The 22,303-nt window shown below is 37.4% G+C and overlaps 1 protein-coding gene across 5 annotated transcripts in view; it reads right to left on the reverse strand.

The window, feature by feature from the left end:
• Positions 1 to 22,303, reverse strand: part of ADGRL1 (adhesion G protein-coupled receptor L1) — a 491,322-nt gene that overhangs the window by 7,788 nt on the left and 461,231 nt on the right. For all 5 annotated transcript variants that reach the window (XM_053718064.1, XM_053718062.1, XM_053718063.1 and 2 more), the window contains 8 exons: positions 15,527 to 15,697; positions 14,783 to 14,992; positions 11,709 to 11,929; positions 8,136 to 8,202; positions 6,430 to 6,521; positions 6,028 to 6,196; positions 3,571 to 3,778; positions 3,351 to 3,476 (listed from right to left, as the gene is read on the reverse strand). In XM_053718064.1, the coding sequence (XP_053574039.1) occupies positions 3,351 to 3,476; positions 3,571 to 3,778; positions 6,028 to 6,196; positions 6,430 to 6,521; positions 8,136 to 8,202; positions 11,709 to 11,929; positions 14,783 to 14,992; positions 15,527 to 15,697 (1,264 nt within the window). The remainder of the gene's footprint in view (positions 1 to 3,350; positions 3,477 to 3,570; positions 3,779 to 6,027; positions 6,197 to 6,429; positions 6,522 to 8,135; positions 8,203 to 11,708; positions 11,930 to 14,782; positions 14,993 to 15,526; positions 15,698 to 22,303) is intronic.

Here is a 22,303-nt window from a genome sequence, read left to right on the forward strand (position 1 = left end):
TAATGACTCAATTTGTAAATTACTGACATGATACAAGCCCCACTAGCACCCTGATCAGCTGTAGTATTTAAAATGCTGGTGCACTAACAATATCTAGCTATGCTTCACATGCACTTGCAGAGAAAAATGTTAACACTAAACAGTGATAACTTTTACTAGAAGCATTTTATCCAATACATCTATATTGCAAATATGTTTCTATTCACAGATGTATTTCATCTATGTGCATTTTAATTTTGACCGGAATGTCCCTTTAGCAGAAGAGTAAGTTAAAAGTAGGAGTTTGAGGTTGGACAGGGGAAGGAAAGGGAGACTGCAGGTGAAATATAAAATATGATACCCCATAAACATGGTGTAAAAAGATAGAGAATAAATGTAAAGGAAGATCAAGAGGAACTACTCCTCTTTCCAATCTAAAGGAAATCCTGTGCAAAATTCTGACCTGGATTCCAATTCACTGAATATCCGCCTGATGTGTAATGAATGGTTTATAGCAAGGTTTCTAAGTTCGATTCCAATCCATTCATCAACCCCATGATAACAGATTTATTTAACCCTTTTCTGATGCATTAGGCTTATGTATAACCCCTATATAATTTGCATGGGGAATATTTGACACTGCTGTTTCAATCAGTCAGAAAAAAAAAATTTTGTTTGTTTGTTTTTTAAAAGGCCTGTCGACAACTCTTTTTTACATTTGAGTACCTGAAAATCAATTTACATGTAACATTTCAATGTTTAATTAAAGGGACATAATACTCATATGCTAAATCACTTGAAACTGATGACAGGAAAATATCACCTGAGCATCTCTATGTAAAAAAGGAAGATATTTTACCTCACAATCTCCTCAGCTCAGCAGAGTAAGTTCTGTGTAAAAAGTTATAATTCACCTGCTCCCAGCTGCAGGTAAAAATAAAAAAAAAATGAAGAAATGAACAGCAGCCAATCAGCATCAGCAGTGCTGAGGTCATGAACTCTTACTGTGATCTCATGAGATTTCACTTAACTCTCATGAGATTTCATAGTAAGCTTCCTTTACCTGATTGGTGAAATAATATGAGAGTTCACGAGGCTCATCCCCTAAGCTGTCCTAGGACAGACACACTAAAATGCTGCTTAGAAATCCTTTACAATGGGAGGTGGCTACTGAGGAACTTTTGAGGTAAAATATCTTTTTTACATAGAGATGTTCAGGAGATATTTTCTAGTCAGCTTTTTACAACTATGCTGCATCACTTTCAAGTGTTTAAACATTTGGGTATTATGGCCCTTTAATGTGCATGCTTAGTAAGATTAATCTAAAACATGTTATATCACTGTGTAGTATGTTGGCACTTTATAAATATTTTTTTTGTCTGATTTGGATGACATTTATACAAATAGTCGCCATTAAAAAATGTGTTCAAACTGAAAACTCATTTGGCAACCTAGTTATATATATTTTTTTTTTACTAAAGTGTTATTTGAAACTATATAAACACTTCTTTAATGGGGGTTTTTCCAGGCATTAAAAAGGTTAATTTCACAGATGTTAACTATGCCATGTTTAGGATAATATAAAAATGGCCAATTACATGGCAAAATCAGTCATATCCAAGAAGATATAAAGAATACGGAGGATGCGACCTGTAACGGGCCTAGGAATCCTGATAAACAGCGGTCGAGTGGGAACACATGGGAACGGAGTTCCTGCACTATTTTTGCAGGAGGAACTAAGTTCCCTCTAGACAGAAAACAGAAATACTTCAGTAAACACCACTGCTGCTGGTGGCAGCACAGTCTGGTTAGAGGGATAGTGAGATCCTCTAGTAATGGGCAGTAACACTTTCTACAATACACTAAATGTAAACCTGTCAGTGGTCCTGCTGTGTGATCAACCCAAAATGTGCGGCTTGCTCTGGGATTATTTAGCTCCCCTCAGCAGAAATAGGACTATTGCACCTTAAGTGGGTGTGACAGAGAGGGATTCTTAGGCCCAAAGGCAAGCATTCAACCCTTAACTGGATTTAATTTGCTTTCATTAAACAAAGTGTATAGGTTATATACATATAAATAGTGTGTGTGTGTATATATATATATATATATATATATATATATATACAGTATATAAAACAATTAATTGTGAGCGGGGCTGGAAGTCTTGGTGAAAGGGGGCAACAATTTTAACAAAAATAAATAACTACAAACATCATATTGCTAAATAGTTCATTATACTATGGATGTAAAGTGCCAGTTAATAAACAGTTTAATAGTCAGTTAAGACCCATTTCTTTAAAACTCTTCACTCAGATGAGATGATCTAAAATGATGCAGTGTGAGTGTGAGATCCCTCAGAAGACTCTAAACAGGCACATTTTGCTATATATCTGTATGCATTATTCCCTGGTTTTGTGGATATAAAGGAGAGACAATCCTAGTGCAATATAGCACTGCATGACATTAAAGCTTTTGTTACATTTAAACTCTTTTTATTTATTTTTTTATATCCTTCCTCTTTTGTTTTTTCAAGTGCAGTGTATTTATGATTGATATTTATACACATTTTGATGATACTTTAAATGTCCCAGTGTAACTTTAACAAATTAGGATTATACTCTTTGTGCTCAATTTTTTAAGCAGCGGATGCTACATCGATGCCCTATCATTTCTGGTCCGCCAGAAACTAAAGTTAAGAAGCAGTGGTCCGATCGGAATGATTAACGGCCCCTGCTAGCGGCTGATTGGCTGCGAATGAGCAGGGGGCGATATTGCACAAGCATTTCACCAGAAATGCTTGTGGAATATTAAATTAAATATTAAATGTATCTTGCCATCTCTAGGCAGGTGAAGTCTATTCACAATGCATTTATTTAACTAACTAAAAAGTAATGTATACTTAACTAGAAGCAAATGCAAATCAAACTGCAATGAAACCATGCCAGTTTAATTTGTAAACATTGCAAGGTGCTTCCCAGTTAACCTTACTCCCCCCTAGTGATTCAGCATAAAAAAAAAACTTGTTACTTTCTATGGGAGGTAGCTCACATCTTCTAGGGGCTTTTTTTCTGAGAATTCAGTGAGTTTTGGCCCTGTAAAGTCTGAACAATGATTTCTCTCCAAGCTGGAGAGGTAATGAGAATAAGGCCCTAGGCAGGTCCTAGAATGAGGGATCACTCCTCACTGAACTTATTTCATTAAATATAAAAGAAAAAAAAAACTGCACCATCAACACAATATCTAGGAAACCGATAACAAAACAAACACACAATGGGCACCAAAGGCCATTCATACATTTATCATTAAAATATAAACAAATATTTGCCAGATACATCGCATACACACCTAAAGTTACACAAATAGAAATTTACCAGTTGCATTGTATCCTGGGGAAGAGGGACTGAACCCAACAGATTCTGTTATTAGCGTGTTATATGGGCTGGTGCCCACACGACTTTGCAGCACAGGATTAGTCAATAAGTGGTTACCCATAGTGCCTAGTGAGAGAAGGGAAATAAGAGATCAAGATTAGATTTTGGCAATAGTTTATTAAAAACTGCTAAACCAACTACAGACTCATTTTATGCAAACCTCTGTTTAGAGTTGGTGTACTGTTAAGATCTCCAGCAATGAAAGATGACTCTGTCTGTTTTCTGACGGTGTCATTCCACATTCTGCGTATTCGGCTCTGGGTATAGTAGCGACTATTAACAGTCGATTTTAAAGTTCCATGTTCAGCTCCAGGGCCCCTCACACAGCAGTATGAGTGTCTCAAGCATTTACTATATTCCTTATGGACCTTTAAAGAAACAGAAAGAGAGAATGTGGTGATTTTCTGAGGTGGGGGGGGGGGGATACAGCATGAAAGATCCCTATGATTGAAGAGATGTTAATATGAGGGTATATAGCAAACATCTTCAAACTTGGCCCTCCAGAGGTTTTGGAACTACATTTCCCATGATATCAGCTGGCTGAGCATTATGGGAAATGTAGTTCCAAAACCTCTCTGGAGGGCCAAGTTTGAGGATGTCTGGTCTATAGGATGTCTAACCTAAGACCTGAATTTCCAGTGTATATGCATCTGGGCCTGAGAATATATCTAATAATTTTGTATTTATCTTTCTAAATAATTTCTCTCTTTAATTCTTTTAATATATACATTTATATTATACATTTATAGATTTTTTTTTACTGGTTAGTTTAAAGAAATAAAATACAATTTTGCTCTTCATTTGAAATATTTAGATACTCCTGAGAGTCATATTTTTAAAGAGGTTACAAAGTAGTCATCTGCAGATGAGATAAAACATACTACTTCTAGATACAATAACAATAGAGCAACCACTGAGTGTCCAATAATGGTTCAGTGTTTAAAAGGATATGAAACCCAAAATTGTTATTTCATGATTCAGCTAGAGCATGTGAGTTTAAACAACTTTGTAATTTACTTCTATTATCATTTTTCTTCTTTGTTCTCTTAGTATCTTTTGTTGAAAAGCAGAGAAGTATGCTAAGAAGTCTTCCCATTTGTGGAACACTATATGGCAGCAGTTTTGTAAGAATGTTATACAATTGCAAGAGCACTAGATAGCAGCACTATTTCCTATTTCATGTAGTGCTGCAGGTGCCTACCTAGGTAGCTCTTCAACAAAGAATATCATGGGTGAAAATACAAATTTGATAATAGAAGTAAACTGGGGGAAAAAAATTAAAGTTTATGCTCTGTCTGAATCATAAAATACATTTTTTGGGTTTCATATTCCTTTAAGATACTACCTTCTATGGGCCAGATTACGAGTGAAGCAGAAACGTTTATGTGCAAGCGATTTCCGGTTTTCACGTTCATTTGCACACAGGTTAAATTGCACTCGTATTACAAGCTGAAAGTAAACGCGATCGCTTGAGTGCAATTGAAGTTAACGCTCGTTGTGTTAGTGAAGCTGTAGTTAACTGTTTAACGAAACAAAAAAGTGTCAAAAAACACATCAAAAATACATTAAAAAGTACAGTTACACTCGTAGTAACGCTATCTAATAAAAATATTGCACATCAAAGTTATAAGGGCTCAAAGATATGAGGTCTCAGGTGTTAGTAAAAAAAGGCAGGCAAAGGGTTTAACATATACAGTACATGTCTAAATATATATGTATATATATATATATGTGTGTGTGTGTACATATGTATTTATATGTCTATGTATTTACAGACATACGGTATATATACACATATAAATACATATCTATACATATATAGACAAATATATAAGTGCATTGGAGCCCTTTGCAGTTAAGTAGATAAAAACATATTTAATGCAATATTTATATATAATAAAGTGTTATACTGTGTATGTACTGTAAATATTTCACATTCCAATGTTCTGCACATAGCAGAATATGTTCTGTGTATTTGTAAATAGATATTCCTATATATATATCTGTATATATCTATACCTATGAATAATCATATATATACTGTACGTATATATATATATATATATATATATATATAAATATATATAGGTATAGCTATATATTGTACCAAAATACCATCAGATATATACTGTATATACAAATATTTATTTATGAATAAATATAACATATTCATCTATGTGAAGAACATTGGAATGTGAAATATTCATATTTTCATGTCGGGTTAGTGAACATGAGAATATGCTATCGGGTTTGCGCGCAAGTTGGGTGTTTTTTTTTCTCCTTCAACTTCTATGGGGGAATAGGTTATCGCGCGCACGTTCATCTTTTTGCGCGCGTTGGGTTAGCAACTTGTAATACGAGCCCAATTAACGCTCGAATGGGAGCCTTAATTAGCGATCCACTTGTAATCTGGCCCTATATGTAGTAATTGTTATTGTGTAATGCACTGTTTTAGGTGTAAGATCAAATCACTATGAATTAGGTTGTAACATTAGCAATGTAATCCACTTTATGGAGTAAAACTCACTGTAGTGCTCTGATATTAACAGCATACTCTGTAGACTGCAATACACTTTGGGCAATAAATTATCCGTATTGTAGTGGAATATATGCTCACCTTCTTCTGCAGAGCACAGTGGAAGATAAATATGAAAAGGCCCTGCAAAGCATTGAAGGTCGTAAAAAGGTACGCCAAGAGCAGCGACTCCTTGTTTATGAACAAAAGTCCAAAAGCCCAAGTAAGTCCAAGAAGGAAGAGAAGAGTAACTGCTCCTAATGCCCAGGACCTAATAGAACATGAAGGAGATTAGAAAGGAGTACAAAAGAAACATTAGAATTACAGTTAAAATATTCTTAGGTTAGGAAAATGTGTGGTCATTTAAGAAGTTAGTTGTATATAAATGAATTAGATTCTCTAGCAGTATGCTGTAGTGATACCATTGTTCAGATTCCGCTAAGCATCATGTATTTTTTTTTCTAAACTTGAGTCAGTGGGTGGGGGGCAATAGCAATTTCTTACTTGATGTTTTCCAGGCGACTGGAGTCTGGTTTCAGGACTGATGAGGAGCGAAGCATTTTATGGAGAGTAACCAGAAGAATAAGGAGGTTCACCTAGTGAATGGAGAGAATATGTAAGATTAAGTATAAAACATAGAAGCTATTGGGCTCCATGTATTAAAGTGCGTGCAGACAAGGTTCTCAACTTGGGGCATATTTATCAAGCAGTTATGAAGCAGCGGTCACAAAGACCGCTGCTCCATAACCTGTCCGCCTGCTCTGAGCAGGCAGACAGACATCGCCGGAAATCAAACCGATCGAGTATGATCGGGTTGATTGACACCTCCCTGCTGGCGGCCTATTGGCCGCGAGTCTGCAGGGGGCGGCGTTGCACGAGCAGCTCTTGTGAGCTGCTGGTGCAATGCTGAATACGGCGAGCGTATTGCTCTCCGTATTCAGCGAGGTCTGTCGGACCTGATCCGCACTGTCGCATCAGGTCCGACAGACCTTGATAAATTGGGGCCCTTGTCTTCACTGCATACAGGCAGCAGACCCAATGTACCATTGCACGCTCAAGGACCTTTCAATAACCTTGAGCGAGCAAGTTTGTGGGGGATTTCTCTCTGATAACTCAGGTGGTGGAGAGTGTAAGAAACAGCGGTCTAATGACTGCTGCTTCTTGCATTGCGAGAAACAGGCCCACATGTGGGAACCTGCCCCACAAGGGCTCCGAAGCAGTTTACACTGATAAGTACATGAAGTTGATTATGTTAGAGGACCAGAATACATAAATCCAATTGTATATGAACACCACTTAAGTCAGGTTTTCTGAAGTACTTATTTATTTGGAAATAGAGTTTTTGTTGGAGATACATTACCTCAACCTTTTGAATGAACAATTGATCAAGTTACATGCCCATATAAAGAGCATGTCTCTACCATACCCAATAATGCTGGGTCTCTCCTTCTATATTCCTATGAGTCTATATGCCATAAAGTAAAATACATTATCATCCTATACCAAAATGTATGCATTCAAATATATACATATTAACATAACACAATATGTATTTACCCCAAAAAAGCTATTCAGGCAACAATATTCACACTTTCCAATTTCAAATTGAACATTCATCTAAACTGTATATTCAAATCTTCATAAGAACCCTTTATTCTTACAACTTAAATGTCTGCCATCTAAGCTTACACTCTTGATGGTTCCTGTCTCTAAAATGTTTCACTATGGAGATGTCCCTGTTAGTGGGAAGATGCAATGAATTATATGCTCTTCAAGCTAGCTTTAATAAGTCTCCTTGCTTGACCTACATATAGCTTACTGCATGGACATTTCTACAAATAAACTACACCCTTTGTTTCAAAGGTATATGTGGCTCTATAAAATAGTTATATAAAGATAATATATCTTTTGATTATATCTGCACAGCAAGCACAGTTATGACAACGGAAATACACCCTTTTACCTTTTAAACATTCTCCCTTTTTTATAGATTTATCTGTTGTTTTACTTTTTCTCAATATCGCAAGTAATTTGACAAGTAATGTGAGTGACGAATGGTGAGGAGGAAAATGCAAATTAGACTGTAAGACAGACTGGAAATGTGCGATAGGAAAAGGAAAAAACTTGGTTAGGGGAAAAAGAGGTGGAAAAGTGACCAAAGTAGAATAGCAGGACCAGAGTTTTAAAGAAAAAAAAATCCCATTACTCACCACAATAACAAGAGATACAGGGCCAATGAAACTCCAGATGAAGTAATTATCAACTCGCAGCCAGCAACTGTGAGACAGATAGAAACAGTGAGAGGCAGGGAGAGAAATAAAGTCGGTGTGTCACACATGGCTGATGTTACAGATCTAGTTTTAGTGGCTGTTAGAGCTGCATATGGGGCCTAATGAAAATTCACTGCAAGTAAATGGAAATCATAACATGAGCTGTAGCTTTCCTAATGTGAAATATTAGAAAATGCACAGCAACAGGAGACACGTCTTTATATGTATATATATATATATATTTATTTATTTTTTCAGATGGTTCAACATGTTTGTTCAGATCTCGTTGCTCCATGTGTAATGAGTGTTCAAAAATGATCCTAGAGGGTTGCAACAGACTATTTCAGGTTCTTTGTGACTGAGCACAGGTTAAAGGGACATAACCACTTCACCCAATCCGACGTATATATATATATATAGATATATATATGTTGTGCAGTACTTTGGCTATCGTACCGCACAACGTATATATATGCCATAGCTTCAGGATGCACCAGCACTCTCAGCTGTTAAGTTACAGCCAAGATCTGGAGCTCCTGAAGCTTCAGGCATCTGCCGCATATGGAGCCGGAGAGCAAAAGGTGCTCCGCCTCCATATGAGGGCAGATGCCTGATCGTTACAGACGGTGACACTGTGTGTTACCGTCTGTAACAATCTTCTACTGGAGCCGGTGGTAGTTGTGGGCGAGAGTTGGGTTCGCGGTCCAGCAGGGGGAGTGGGAGGTGCCCTACGCTACAGAATATTAAAAAAACAAAGGGACAGGGAGGGATGGGGCAGCTACACTACATAAAAGGGGATCTGGGGGTGTGAGGCCCCCTAACTAAAGATAGCGGGTGGGGGGACACTAGCTACAGATTTTTTTATTTATTTTTTTTAAAATATAAAAAAACACGATTTTATAGGTACTGGCAGACAGCTGCCAGTACCTAAGATGGCACCTACCAGTTAGAGTGGGGAGGTTTAGAGAGCTGTTTGGGGGGGGGGATCAGGGAGGTTGTGAGGTAAGTGGCGATCCTACACTGGAGAAATATATATATATTTTTTTTAAAAGCCTTATTTTTTCATACTGGCAGACTGTCTGTTAGTACCTAAGATGGGGGTTACCAATGGGCATGGGGAGAGAAGAGAGCTGTTTGGGAGGGAACAGGGGGTGGGGAGTGTCAGGTAGGAGGCTAATCTCTACACTAAAGCTAACATTAACCTTTTAAGCTACCTAATTAACCCCTTTACTGCCGGTAATAATAGAAGTATGGTGCGCAGCTGCAGTTAGGTGCCTTCCAAAAATAATAGAATAGTTTTTCTGCAGTTTCTGGCCGCCAATCATTTCCTCAAAACTCCTCCTCCCTCCTCCTTCATCACTATCTAGTTTTTTTTATTTGTAACGCTTTTGCTAATTGTAGTTGATGACGTAGGGTGTGAGTAATCTGCGCATGCGCAGAGCGTTAATCTCAAAACCGAGGAAAAGCAGGGAAATTAGACCAGTATCGTAGTTAGCAATTTATGGGGTTACAATCCTAACTCTGTTCAGCACTCAGGCAGGCATAAAGGTGTGCAAGCTGTCAGGATTAACATCAGATTCCCCAAAGATATCCATAAGCAAAAAAATGTAGCTGCACCACCAATTCGTCTTAAAGGTTTATTGGACCAAAGACATAAAAACACAGCGTTTTGGACCCAAGTCCTTAATCATGTGTAATCTTACTAGGCAAAAAACACTTTTTAAACACCCTAAGCCCCACTTCTCAATAGCTCCACATATCTTTCTACTACTTAATTTATCAGATCCACAGATTTAGAGAAATACATCCTAATTAAATGTATGTTATAATCGTATCCTTAACAAATAGCATTCCTATATCCAGACAATATATACCTGGGACATACCTAGTCCCTATCAAATAATTTTTCATGCACCAATATTAATTCTATACCAGGCTCTCCTATCCTTTTAATTAAAAACCGCCCAGCCCATCTCGCTATTCATACCTCCAGGGGGTAATGTACCCAACTCTCAAATCCAGTATAATTCTCTTTGTTTTAAAAGGGTCTCTCTGTCGCACCCTCTCCTCAGACAACACACCTGCTCTAGTATCTGAAACCTAAACTGACTCAGACTGTGTCCTGCTGTAATAAAATTATTTGCCAGTCACTGGTGCATCTAGCAATTTAGTTCATATATTACTTTTGTGCTGATTTATCCTTTCTTTAATCTTAGGAATGGTCTCTTCTACATACCCCCACCCACACAGGCATTTAATTAGGTATACTGCAAAATCCATATTGTTATGTTATGTTTCTTCCATGTTCTTGGGTGGGAAAATGTTGAGCCCATTATAAGGTTATTACAGTTTGAGCAGTTTAGACAGGGGAAACAGCCCAAACTTTTTTTACTTAAATGTCTCTGGACCGGCCTCTTCCCTGGTCCAATATCTGCCCTTACCAAATTGTCCTTTAAATTCTTACCCCTCTTGAAAGCAGGCATAGGGTATTCTTGAAATTCTCTAACTCCTGGGTTACAAATTCTAAGTATTCCCCAGTGTTTCTGAATAATCCCTTATAATACCTAATAATACCTGTCTATTTAGTGGGGAGAATTGGCGAACAAACACTACTCTTGATGATCTTTCAGTCCCCTTCTTTTTCTTTAAGATATATTGTCTGGGAATGGTTAAACACTCTTAATTTGACTTTGAATCACCTCTTTAAGGTACCCTCTCTGTATGAATATATCCCCCATCTCTTTCAGTCTTTCTTGTACCCACTTCTCATCCGATACAATTCACTGTATCCGTAATAATTGGCTCTTGGGTAAAGACTAAATTAGAGAAGGGATATGTGCACTTTTGAAAAGAAGTAAATTGTTATAATTAGTCTCCTTCTTGAGTAGATCAATTGCCAAGCCACCTTCTATTTTATATACAGTGGTGTCCAGGAAATCAATTCTATCCTCACTGGACACCAACTTAAACTTAATGTGCTGTGTGTGGCTCCATTGATATCCATCAAGAAAGGTTCCAATGTTGCCCAACCATACACCAAATATATCATCTATTACTTATGGGGTTACAGGAGATGTCAGTGATTTATTTTTATTTTGCCTATAAACCTCCCTCTTGCCTGGCAATTTGCTAACTCTGCAACCTGACTCTAACGGGAAGGGTTACACACACTAGACAAAAAAATGTAGTATAGGTAAGGAAGAATAGATGGTGACTATTACCCCCCACCCCAACTAAAGAAGCTATCTGCCAAGTTACAGGGATATATTAGAAGCTTAGAAGTACTACATATTAAATGTAATGTTGTGTAATACATTCTTGCGGTATAATCAGTGTGCTTTATCAACCGGAATAATATGCTGATCACAGATGCGCATGCTCAAAGCGAAATGTACGAGCTGATTTTGTTATTTGTGAGTCGCTTGTCATTACATAATGCTTCACATGCAGAAACGAACAGAAAGGCAGAGGAGGAGTACACGCTGTATATCACTCCTGCCTTAAACCACTTACGCTTTATCCGTCCCATAGCTCCTGTAATCCACAGCTGCAGAGATACCCACAACAAGAGCAGGAAACACATATCCACAGAGGTAGTAATACTTGCGACGAGAGTGCTCAGTCTCAAACACTTCTACCAGCATAAGATAGAGCTGAACACCTTCCAAGCATAGCCACGAGAAGGCGGAGAGGCTGAAAAAATGCAGTAGACCGGCCAGGATGGGACATACCACCTGAGTAAACAAAACAATAATTAAAGAATGAAGTGACAGAGAAATTGGAAGTCAACAATATGTTCAATTTACGACACTGAATTCCTTAAAGGGACATGAGACCCAATTTTTTTCTTTCATTATTTAGAGAATACAAATTTAAAAAGTTTTCAATTGACTTCTATTAAAAAAATTATTTGCATGTTATTCTTTGTTGAAGAAATATCTAGATAGGTAGCATGCACGTCTGGAACACTATATGATAGGGAATAGTGCTGCCATCTATTGCTGCAGACACGTGCACACTCCTGAACTTACCTTCCTGCTTTTTAACAAAGGATAACAAAAAAAATGTGATAATAGAAGTAAATTGATTGAAATTTGTTTCAGATTATATGTTCTATCTAAATCATTAAAGAACATTTTGGATTTTATGTCCCTTTAACTATTTATTTGACCACTTATCTTAAAATTCTTTGAAAATGTAACACTATTGTGGTGTTAACTTTTTCTGTTTCATATGCATGAACTGGTGTTATATGGTAGTAACCTATGTGCACTTGCTTTCACCACTACAAGATTTTAGGACTCCAATTTCTAAATAATAAATCTAGAACTCACCAACATCTTCAGAACTACTTGGATAACAACTGAGCATGACTGCTCCATATATTTGTAGCTGGCAGTAAGTGAGTATTATATCTGCTTTAAGAGACATTAAACACTTTCGAGATGGTAATATAATATGATAAATCGTTTATATTAAAAAAAAAAGTCTTATTTATTTTGTCCACTTTTCCTGTATTTCCATTCTGAAATTGTGAGCTTTTCATTTGCTGTTAGAAATGGAACTGTTAAATTCCACACAGCCATTGGCTGCACACTCTAGTGACCTATTTATAACTGTCCCTTATTGGCCACAGCAGAGAAGGTAACCTAAGTTACAACATGGCAGCTCCCATTGTTTTATAGACACTTAAACTTACACTTAGTTTGTCAATATTTAAACAGCTAATAAAACTTTAAAAAAATACATCTACATGTTATGCTCAGACTAATTTATTTTTTTAATGCATCATTCTATTTAGTTTATTTAGTCTTCAATATCCCTTTAAGAGTGTTTTAATTGAATTTATAGTGGAAAGTCTATTGTTGATGTTGGAACTGCTTGTGGAGATACCTATAAGGAGACAGAGTGGACCTTTGCTAACAACTATGAGCTAGTTTACGACAGATTGAGAGGGATTAATGCACTGTCTCCAGAAGTTAGCTTTGAAGGACATTCTTATTGCAAGTTTGTGAATGAGCACTTATGATATTTATTATTAAATGTTGTTTTAACTTAATGAACTACACTCTTGTTTGTCTCTGTTCCCTTTTGCGTTTTCAGTAATTGAATATCTGAGGAGGCCTTGGAAGAATTAGGGTGTATTTTCTGTACTGAAAATCTCTTTCAGAGAAATTGATTATGGGGCTTATGGAACTTCAGGCTGCTGTCTTGTAAGTAGATAAAAGCTTCCTATTCAGGAAAGGAATTCTGTAATGGAACAACATTACATGCAAGAAAAATAACCTCTTTTATAGAAGTAATATAATAGGCTTTGTTTCAGTGCACTTTTCATAGCCTGAATATAGATATTAATTTAAATGATATAGTAGTGTTGTACAGAAGCGGAGGTTCCAACTGTCCTACATTTTGAGGGACCATCGTAATTTGGGTCTTCACTGCTATGCGCCCCTCAATTCTGCCTACGTTGTAAGTGTGCCAGTTTCATATAGTGAAACCAATGACCACCCCTGACTCATTTGCCAGCCTTCTGATCGTGGATACTCTCCCAGGAATGTTAAGTGGTCTATCAAAATAAACTGCTACTAAAAGGATAATCAAGAATACATTTGTAGACTATTGAACATCCCTTATACAGAGTGCTTGCAGTATAAAAATGTGAAACATAAAGTTTTGACATTTAAGCAGTGGGAATTTCTGAAACCTAGCACCTTTTTTTTAAAAAAAAGGTACAGTTGAATTTGATTATGGTATAAAATAATCTAAGACGCTATAACAAAAGAGAACACATTTGTTAAAAAAACAAATATGAATATAAAGTGCTGGAAAATTTTGGGTAAAAAAACCCCAAAACATTATTGTCAAAAGGAATGAAGCAAAATTGCACCATATCCAGTCCTTACTTAGTGACCCTTCATCAGGAGGATTTAAAATTAATAAATCCCATCGGCCTAATCATGTAGAACGTTTCTATTTGCATTTACTAATGTTACTAATTTTTACCATGTACAAAAAGCCATTTATAGATTAGGCAGATTTAGTCACTGAAAATGTAATTGGTCATATAAAATAATTTAAATGGACACTGTACCCAAAATTTTTCTTTCGTGATTCAGATTGAGCATGAAATTTTAAGCAACTTTCTAATTTACTCCTATTATCAAATTTTCTTCATTCTCTTGGTATCTTTATTTGAAATGCAAGAATGTAAGTTTAGATGCCGGCCCATTTTTGGTGAACAATCAGGGTTGTCCTTGCTGATTGGTGGATAAATTCATCCACCAATAAAAAAGTGCTGTCCAGAATACTGAAACCAAAAAAAAGCTTAGATGCCTTCTTTTTCAAATAATGATAGCAAGAGAACGAAGAAAAATTGATAATAGGAGTAAATTAGAAAGTTGCTTAAAATTGCATGCTCTTTCTGAATTACAAAAGAAAAAATTTGGGTTCAGTGTCCCTTTAATGTCCATTGAATAAGACTGTTTATGCACAAACTAAGTTAATATAGTTCAGTAAATCCTAAATGGAGATTTCTACAGCATCCGGCTATGTATATTGTAGGAAATTAGAGTTATCATTTAACTCACCTGGTACTGGGTCTTGTCAATACCAGTGAGAAACAGCAGCTCAGCAAGAAACAGGCTTACACACAGGTTCTTGTGGATGGTGTTCCTGTCTGTCTGGAGACCACGCAGGAAACAGAAAGTGGAAATACAGATCCCAAGGCAAACTAACGAGATTACGATGCCCACCCATGAGATGACCGAAAGCAGTAGCTCATTAATACGTCCCTGGTACTGAAAAAAGCAATTGAGATGGATCATCAAAATAAATGAATTCATGCCAGACAGTTACTTAAGAAGAAAGGCATAAAGAAATAAGATATTGTTTGTAGCGGAACAACAAAACAAAAAAAGAATATATTAGAAAATAATCAAACACAGAGCTAAATAACATGAATGAACAGAGAGAAATGATCAAGATATGAAAGTGGGGCAAAAAATTAAATAAAGAATCGTGGATGGCGAGTGATTAAAAAAAAGAAACCAAAGAGCGTAGAGAAGATAAGAAGGGGTTAGATGCAAGAAAGTAAGAAAAATGTCACAAAAGGAAAAAGGGAGATGTCAGCAACCTTGGCACTCCAGATGTTTTAAAACTATATTTCCCATGATGCTGACACACTCTTTAGGCTGGTCGAGCACTATGGGAAATGTAGTTCCAAAACATCTGGGTGGCCAAGGTTGCTGATACTTAGGCATATTAAATTGTATCATAGAGTGCAGATACTATGACACCAAACACAAGTAGTCCTACATAGAGTTTGCTCTTACCATGTCCCTGTGTGCCATGAGCACAGCAAAGTTAGTAAGATGGCTGCATGCACAAGTGGTGTGAGTCTGGTTTGTGTGCAATAGTCTGCATCCTTGGGAAGACCAGTAACCAAGCATGGAGCGTTCGGAGTAATTCCAAAATGTACAGTTCGCATTGAAGTGGTTATTGGTCTGAAAGACAAACGTTGTTGGTTACACCATGATAAACCTTACAATATATTTACTTACTTAAAGTGATGCGAAACCCAATTTTTCTCTTTCATGATTCAAATAGGACATGTGATTTTAAACAACTTTCTGATTTACTTCTATTATCTACTTTGTTTTGTTCCATTCTTTATTGAAAATTATACCTAGGTAGGCTCAGGAGCTGCTGATTGGTGGCTGCACATATATGCCATGTTATTGGCTCACCCGATGTGTTCAGCTACCTTCCAATAGTGCATTGCTACATGTTCAACAAAGAATACCAAAGAGAGAGAGAGCTTCCATTGAGCCATTAAAAATGGAGCCGTAAGCTACCAAAGTGGCCGACAGCTAAAAGTAATTTACGGCTCCATTTTAGTACCAGGTTTCCATTGAAAAGGTTTCCGCTTTGAGAGCGGTCGCTCTTTACGTGTAGGTGTAAGTTAGCGTTGTGTTAACGCTTCCACCCGATGCCGGATTTCTAAAACATTAATAGGTTACTATGGTAACCCGACCTTACACTACACTCGATCGCATATACCGTGCCACATACAAGCGCGGCGCCGTATATTTTACCCGTCGCACGCTGTTAGAATAAAATCAAACACCTTACGCATGCGCGATTTCTACCTCTCAACCGCAACCCCCCCACTGCAATAACTAATGTATTAACCCCTAATCCGCCAACTCCCATACCACAAAGTATCTATCAAATGTATTAACCCCTAAACCGCCATCCCCCCACAACACAATCTAGCTATTTCAACTATTAACCCCTAATCCACCAATAACCCACATCACAATTAACCGAATAAATCTATTAACCCCTAAACCGCCTATAACCCACATCGCAATTAACCTAATAAATCAATTAACCCCTAAACCGCCAAACCCTACAACGCAAATAACTAATCACTAAGCCCCCTAACCTAAGACCCCCTAAATTAACCCCATTACATAAATTAAAATAATCCTAAATTATAATTAAAATAAAAAAACTAAAATTACTTTAAAAATAAAAAACTAAGTTTAAATTAAGCTAAAATTACAGAAAATAAAAAAGTCTAACATTACATAAAATAATAAACAAAATTATTAAAAATTAAACCTAATTCCTATAAAAATAAAAAAGCCCCCAAAAATAAAAACACTCCCTAATCTAATACTAAACTTCCAATAGCCCTTAAAAGGGCCTTTTGTAGAGCATTGCCCTAAATTAAACTGCTCTTTTACCTTTAAAAAAAACTAAGTCCCCCCTAACAGTAAAAACCCCCCACCCACCAAACAACCCCCAAAATAAAAAAAACTAACACTAAAAATTCATAAACTACCCATTGCCCCTAAAGAGGCATTTGAATGGGAATTGCCCTTAAAAGGGCATTCAGCTCTTTTACTGCCCATAAAAGGGCATTCAGCTCTTTTACAGTGCCAAAATCCCTAATCTAAAAAATAATTTAAATTAAAAAAAAAAAAAAAAAAAGCCTAACTTTAAACCCCAGATAGGTACTCACGGTTTCTGAAGTCCGGCGGTGAAGTCTTCTTCCAAGCGGTGACCTCTTCTATCTTCATCCAGGACTGTGGAACTGAAGAACGGCTCCATTTTAGTACCAGAGTCTTCACATTCAAATCAGCCAATAGGATGAGAGCTATTTTACTGTTAGGGGAACTTATTTTTTTTAAAAGGTAAAAGAGCTGTTTAACTTAGGGCAATGCCCTACAAAAGGCCCTTTTAATGGCTATTGGTAGTTTAGTATTCGATTAGGGGGTGTTTTAATTTTGGGGGGCTTTTTTATTTTCATACGCCTAGATTTAGATTTCTACGGCCAAAGGGGTGCGTTAGCTACGCATGCTTTTTTCCCCCCGCACCTTTTAAACAACGCTGGTATTGAGAGTTCTCAGATGGGCTGCGTTAGGCTCCAAAAAGGGAGCGTACAGGCATATTTACCGCCACTGCAACTCTCAATACCAGCGGTGCTTACGGATGCGGCCAGCTTCAAAAACGTGCTCGTGCACGATTCCCCCATAGGAAACAATGGGGCAGTTTGAGCTGAAAAAAACTAACACCTGCAAAAAAGCAGCGTTCAGCTCCTAACGCAGCCCCATTGTTTCCTATGGGGAAACACTTCCTAAGTCTGCACCTAACACTCTAACATGAACCCCGAGTCTAAACACCCCTAACCTTACACTTATTAACCCCGCTATCGCTGACCCCTGCATATTATTATTAAACCCTAATCTGCCGCTCCGTACACCGCCGCAACCTACGTTATCCCTATGTACCCCTAATCTGCTGCCCCTAACATCGCCGACCCCTATATTATATTTATTACCCCCTAATCTGCCCCCCCCCCCAACGTCGCCGCTACCTACCTACACTTATTAACCCCTAATCTGCCGACCAGACCTCAACGCTACTCTAATAAATGTATTAACCCCTAAAGCTAAGTCTTACCCTAACACCCCCTAAGTTAAATTTAATTTTATTCTAACGAAATAAAATAAATCTTATTAAATAAAGTATTCCTATTTAAAGCTAAATACTTACCTATAAAATAAACCCTAATATAGCTATAATATAAATAATAATTATATTGTAGCTATTTTAGGATTAATATTTATTTTACAGGCAACTTTGTATTTATTTTAACCAGGTACAATAGCTATTAAATAGTTATTTACTATTTAATAGCTACCTAGTTAAAATAATTACAAAATTACTTGTAAAATAAATCCTAACCTAAATTACAATTAAACCTAACACTACACTATCAATAAATTAATTAAATAAAATATCTACAATTGTCTACAATTATATCAACTAAACTAAATTACAAAAAAAAAAAAACACTAAATTACAAAAAATAAAAAAAGATTACAAGAATTTTAAACTAATTACACCTACTCTAAGCCCCCCAAAATAAAAAATGCCCTACCCTATTCTAAAATAAAAATTGTAAAGCTCTTTTACCTTACCAGCCCTTAAAAGGGCCTTTTGCGGGGCATGCCCCAAAGAAAACAGCTCTTTTGCATTTAAACAAACATACAATACCCCCCCAACATTACAACCCACCACCCACATACCCCTAATCTAACCCAAACACCCCTTAAAAAACCTAACACTAAGCCCCTGAAGATCTTCCTACCTTGTCTTCACCACGCCGGGTATCACCGATCCGTCCAGAAGAGGGTCCGAAGTCTTCCTCCTATCCTGCAAGAAGGGGTCCGAAGTCTTCCTCCTATCCGGCAAGAAGAGGAGATCCGTAACGGCAAACATCTTCATCCAAGCGGCATCTTCTATCTTCTTCCATCCGGCGCGGAGCGGGACCATCTTGAAGCAGCCGACGCGGATCCATCCTCTTCTTCCGGCGACTCCCGACGAATGAAGTTTCCTTTAAGTGACGTCATCCAAGATGGCGTCCCTCGAATTCCGATTGGCTGATAGGATTTTATCAGCCAATCGGAATTAAGTTAGGAAAAATCTGATTGGCTGATTGAATCAGCCAATCTGATTCAAGTTCAATCTGATTGACTGATCCAATCAGCCAATCAGATTGAGCTTGCATTCTATTGGCTGTTCCGATCAGCCAATAGAATGTGAGCTCAATCTGATTGGCTGATCCGGATGGAAGAAGATAGAAGATGCCGCTTGGATGAAGATGTTTGCCGGTCCGGATCTCCTCTTCTTGCCGGATAGGATGAAGACTTCGGACCCTCTTCTGGACCTCTTCTTGCCGGATAGGAGGAAGACTTCGGACCCTCTTCTGAACGGATCGGTGATACCCGGCGTGGTGAAGACAAGGTAGGAAGATCTTCAGGGGCTTAGTGTTAGGTTTTTTAAGGGGTGTTTGGGTTAGATTAGGGGTATGTGGGTGGTGGGTTGTAATGTTGGGGGGGGGGGGTATTGTATGTTTGTTTAAATGTAAAAGAGCTGTTTTCTTTGGGGCATGCCCCGCAAAGGGCCCTTTTAAGGGCTGGTAAGGTAAAAGAGTTTTACAATTTTTATTTTAGAATAGGGTAGGGCATTTTTTTATTTTGGGGGGCTTTGTTATTTTTTTAGGGGGCTTAGAGTAAGTGTAATTAGTTTAAAATTCTTGTAATCTTTTTTTATATCTTGTAATTTAGTGTTTTTTTTTCTTGTAATTTAGTGTTTGTTTTTTTGTAATTTAGTTTGGTTGATATAATTGTAGATAGTTTATTTAATTTATTTATTGATAGTGTAGTGTTAGGTTTAATTGTAACTTAGGTTAGGATTTATTTTACAGGTAATTTTGTAATTATTTTAACTAGGTAACTATTAAATAGTTATTAACTATTTAATAGCTATTGTACCTGGTTAAAATAAATACAAAGTTGCCTGTAAAATAAATATTAATTTTAAAATAGCTACAATATAATTATTATTTATATTGTAGCTATATTAGGGTTTATTTAACAGGTAAGTATTTAGCTTTAAATAGGAATAATTTATTTAATAAGAATTATTTTATTTTGTTAGAATAAAATTATATTTAAGTTAGGGGGGTGTTAGGGTTAGGGTAAGACTTAGCTTTAGGGGTTAATACATTTATTAGAGTAGCGGTGAGGTCCGGTCGGCAGATTAGGGGTTAATAATTGTAGGTAGGTGGCGGCGACGTTGGGGGGGGGCAGATTAGGGGGTAATAAATATTATGTAGGGGTCGGCGATGTTAGGGGCAGCAGATTAGGGGTACATAGGGATAATGTAGGTAGCAGCGGTGTGCGGTCGGCAGATTAGGGGTTAAAAAAATTTAATAGAGTAGCGGCGGTGTGGGGGGCCTCGGTTTAGGGGTACATAGGTAGTTTATGGGTGTTAGTGTACTATAGAGCACAGTAGTTAAGAGCTTTATGAACCGGCGTTAGCCCAGAAAGCTCTTAACTCCTGGCTTTTTCCTGCGGCTGGAGTCTTGTCGTTAGATTTCTAACACTCACTTCAGCTCTCTAAATACCGGCGTTAGAAAGATCCCATTGAAAAGATAGGATACGCAATTGGCGTAGGGGGATCTGCGGTATGGAAAAGTCGCGGCTGGAAAGTGAGCGTTAGACCCTTTCCTGACTGACTTTAAATACCAGCGGCCGGCCAAAACCAGCGTTAGGACCCCCTAACGTTGGTTTTGACGGCTAACGCAGAACTCTAAATCTAGGCGATAGGGATTAGGTTTTTAAATGTTTTATTTTTGATAATTTTGTTTATTATTTTATGTAATGTTAGACTTTTTTATTTTCTGTAATTTTAGCTTAATTTAAATTTAGTTTTTTTATTTTTAAAGTAATGTTATTTTTTTATATTTTAATTGTAATTTCGGATTATGTTAATGTATGCAATGGGGTAAATTTAGGGGGTGTTAGGTTAGGGGGCTTAGTGATTAGTTATTTGTTTTGTGGGGTTTGGCGGTTTAGGGGTTAATTGATTTATTAGATTAATTGCGATGTGGGTTAATGGCGGATTAGGGGTTAATAGTTTAAATAGATACATTGGGGCATATTTATCAAGCTCCGATGCCCCGTGTTTCTGGTGAGCCTGCAGGCTCGCCAGAAACAACAGTTATGAAGCAGCGGTCACAAAGACCGCTGCTCCATAACCTGTCTGCCTGCTCTGAGCAGGCAGACAGACATCGCCGGAAATCAACCCGATCAACCCCCCTGCTGGCGGCCCATTGGCCACGAGTCTGCAGGGGGCGGCGTTGCACCAGCAGCTCTTGTGAGCTGCTGGTGCAATGCTGAATATGGCGAGCGTATTGCTCGCCATATTCAGCGAGGTCTGGTGGACCTGATCCACGGTGTCGGATCAGGTGCGCCAGACCTTGATAAATAGGGGCCTTTGCGTTGTGGGGGCATTGCGGATTAGGTGTTAATCGTTAAATTAGATTGTTTGTGTTGTGGAGCAGAGCGGATTAGGGGTTAATAGTTTAAATAGCTAGTTTACATTGTGGGGCATGGCGGTTTAAAGGTTAATACATTTTTTTATAAGTTGTGATGTGGGGGATGGCGGATAGAGGGGTTTTGACGTTTCGGGTTAGATTTCAATGGGAAAAAGGTCTCCTTACACCTAGTTGAGCTGGGTGTTATTTTTGTTACTGTATCAGCAGCATCCGACAGTTTATTTACAGTTTGCGCAGGCATTGGAAACTGGGTATAATTTAAAGTTTAGCGGCTTCCTATACTTTGTATGGGACACAATAAGGTTTTCGGCAGACGGAGTCCGGTTGCTGAAATTAGTTTATAACGAGCCGTTGGAAGCTGTCGATAGACAATATTGCTTCCGACAGCATATTTAACGGTTTGCGAGTGCACGCAATCAGAATTACGGCTCAATGGAAGCGAGCTCTAAATTGGAAAGTTGTTTAAAATTGTATGATCTATCTGACTTGTGAAAGAAAAAAAAATAAGATTTTATGTCCCTTTAACATGAGAAGCCTCCATCATATTAGATGAGAGATGCATTTATTATGATTTTCGGTGGATAGTGATTATACTTTTTAAGCACCTTTTGTAATTTAATATTTTATTTTTTGCAAGATCTTTTAAACTTAAAGGGACAGTTTACACCAGGATTTTTATTGTTTAAAAAGATAG

This window comes from Bombina bombina, chromosome 6 (genome assembly GCF_027579735.1).
Source record: "Bombina bombina isolate aBomBom1 chromosome 6, aBomBom1.pri, whole genome shotgun sequence".
In the NCBI taxonomy this organism is placed as follows: Eukaryota; Metazoa; Chordata; class Amphibia; order Anura; family Bombinatoridae; genus Bombina; species Bombina bombina.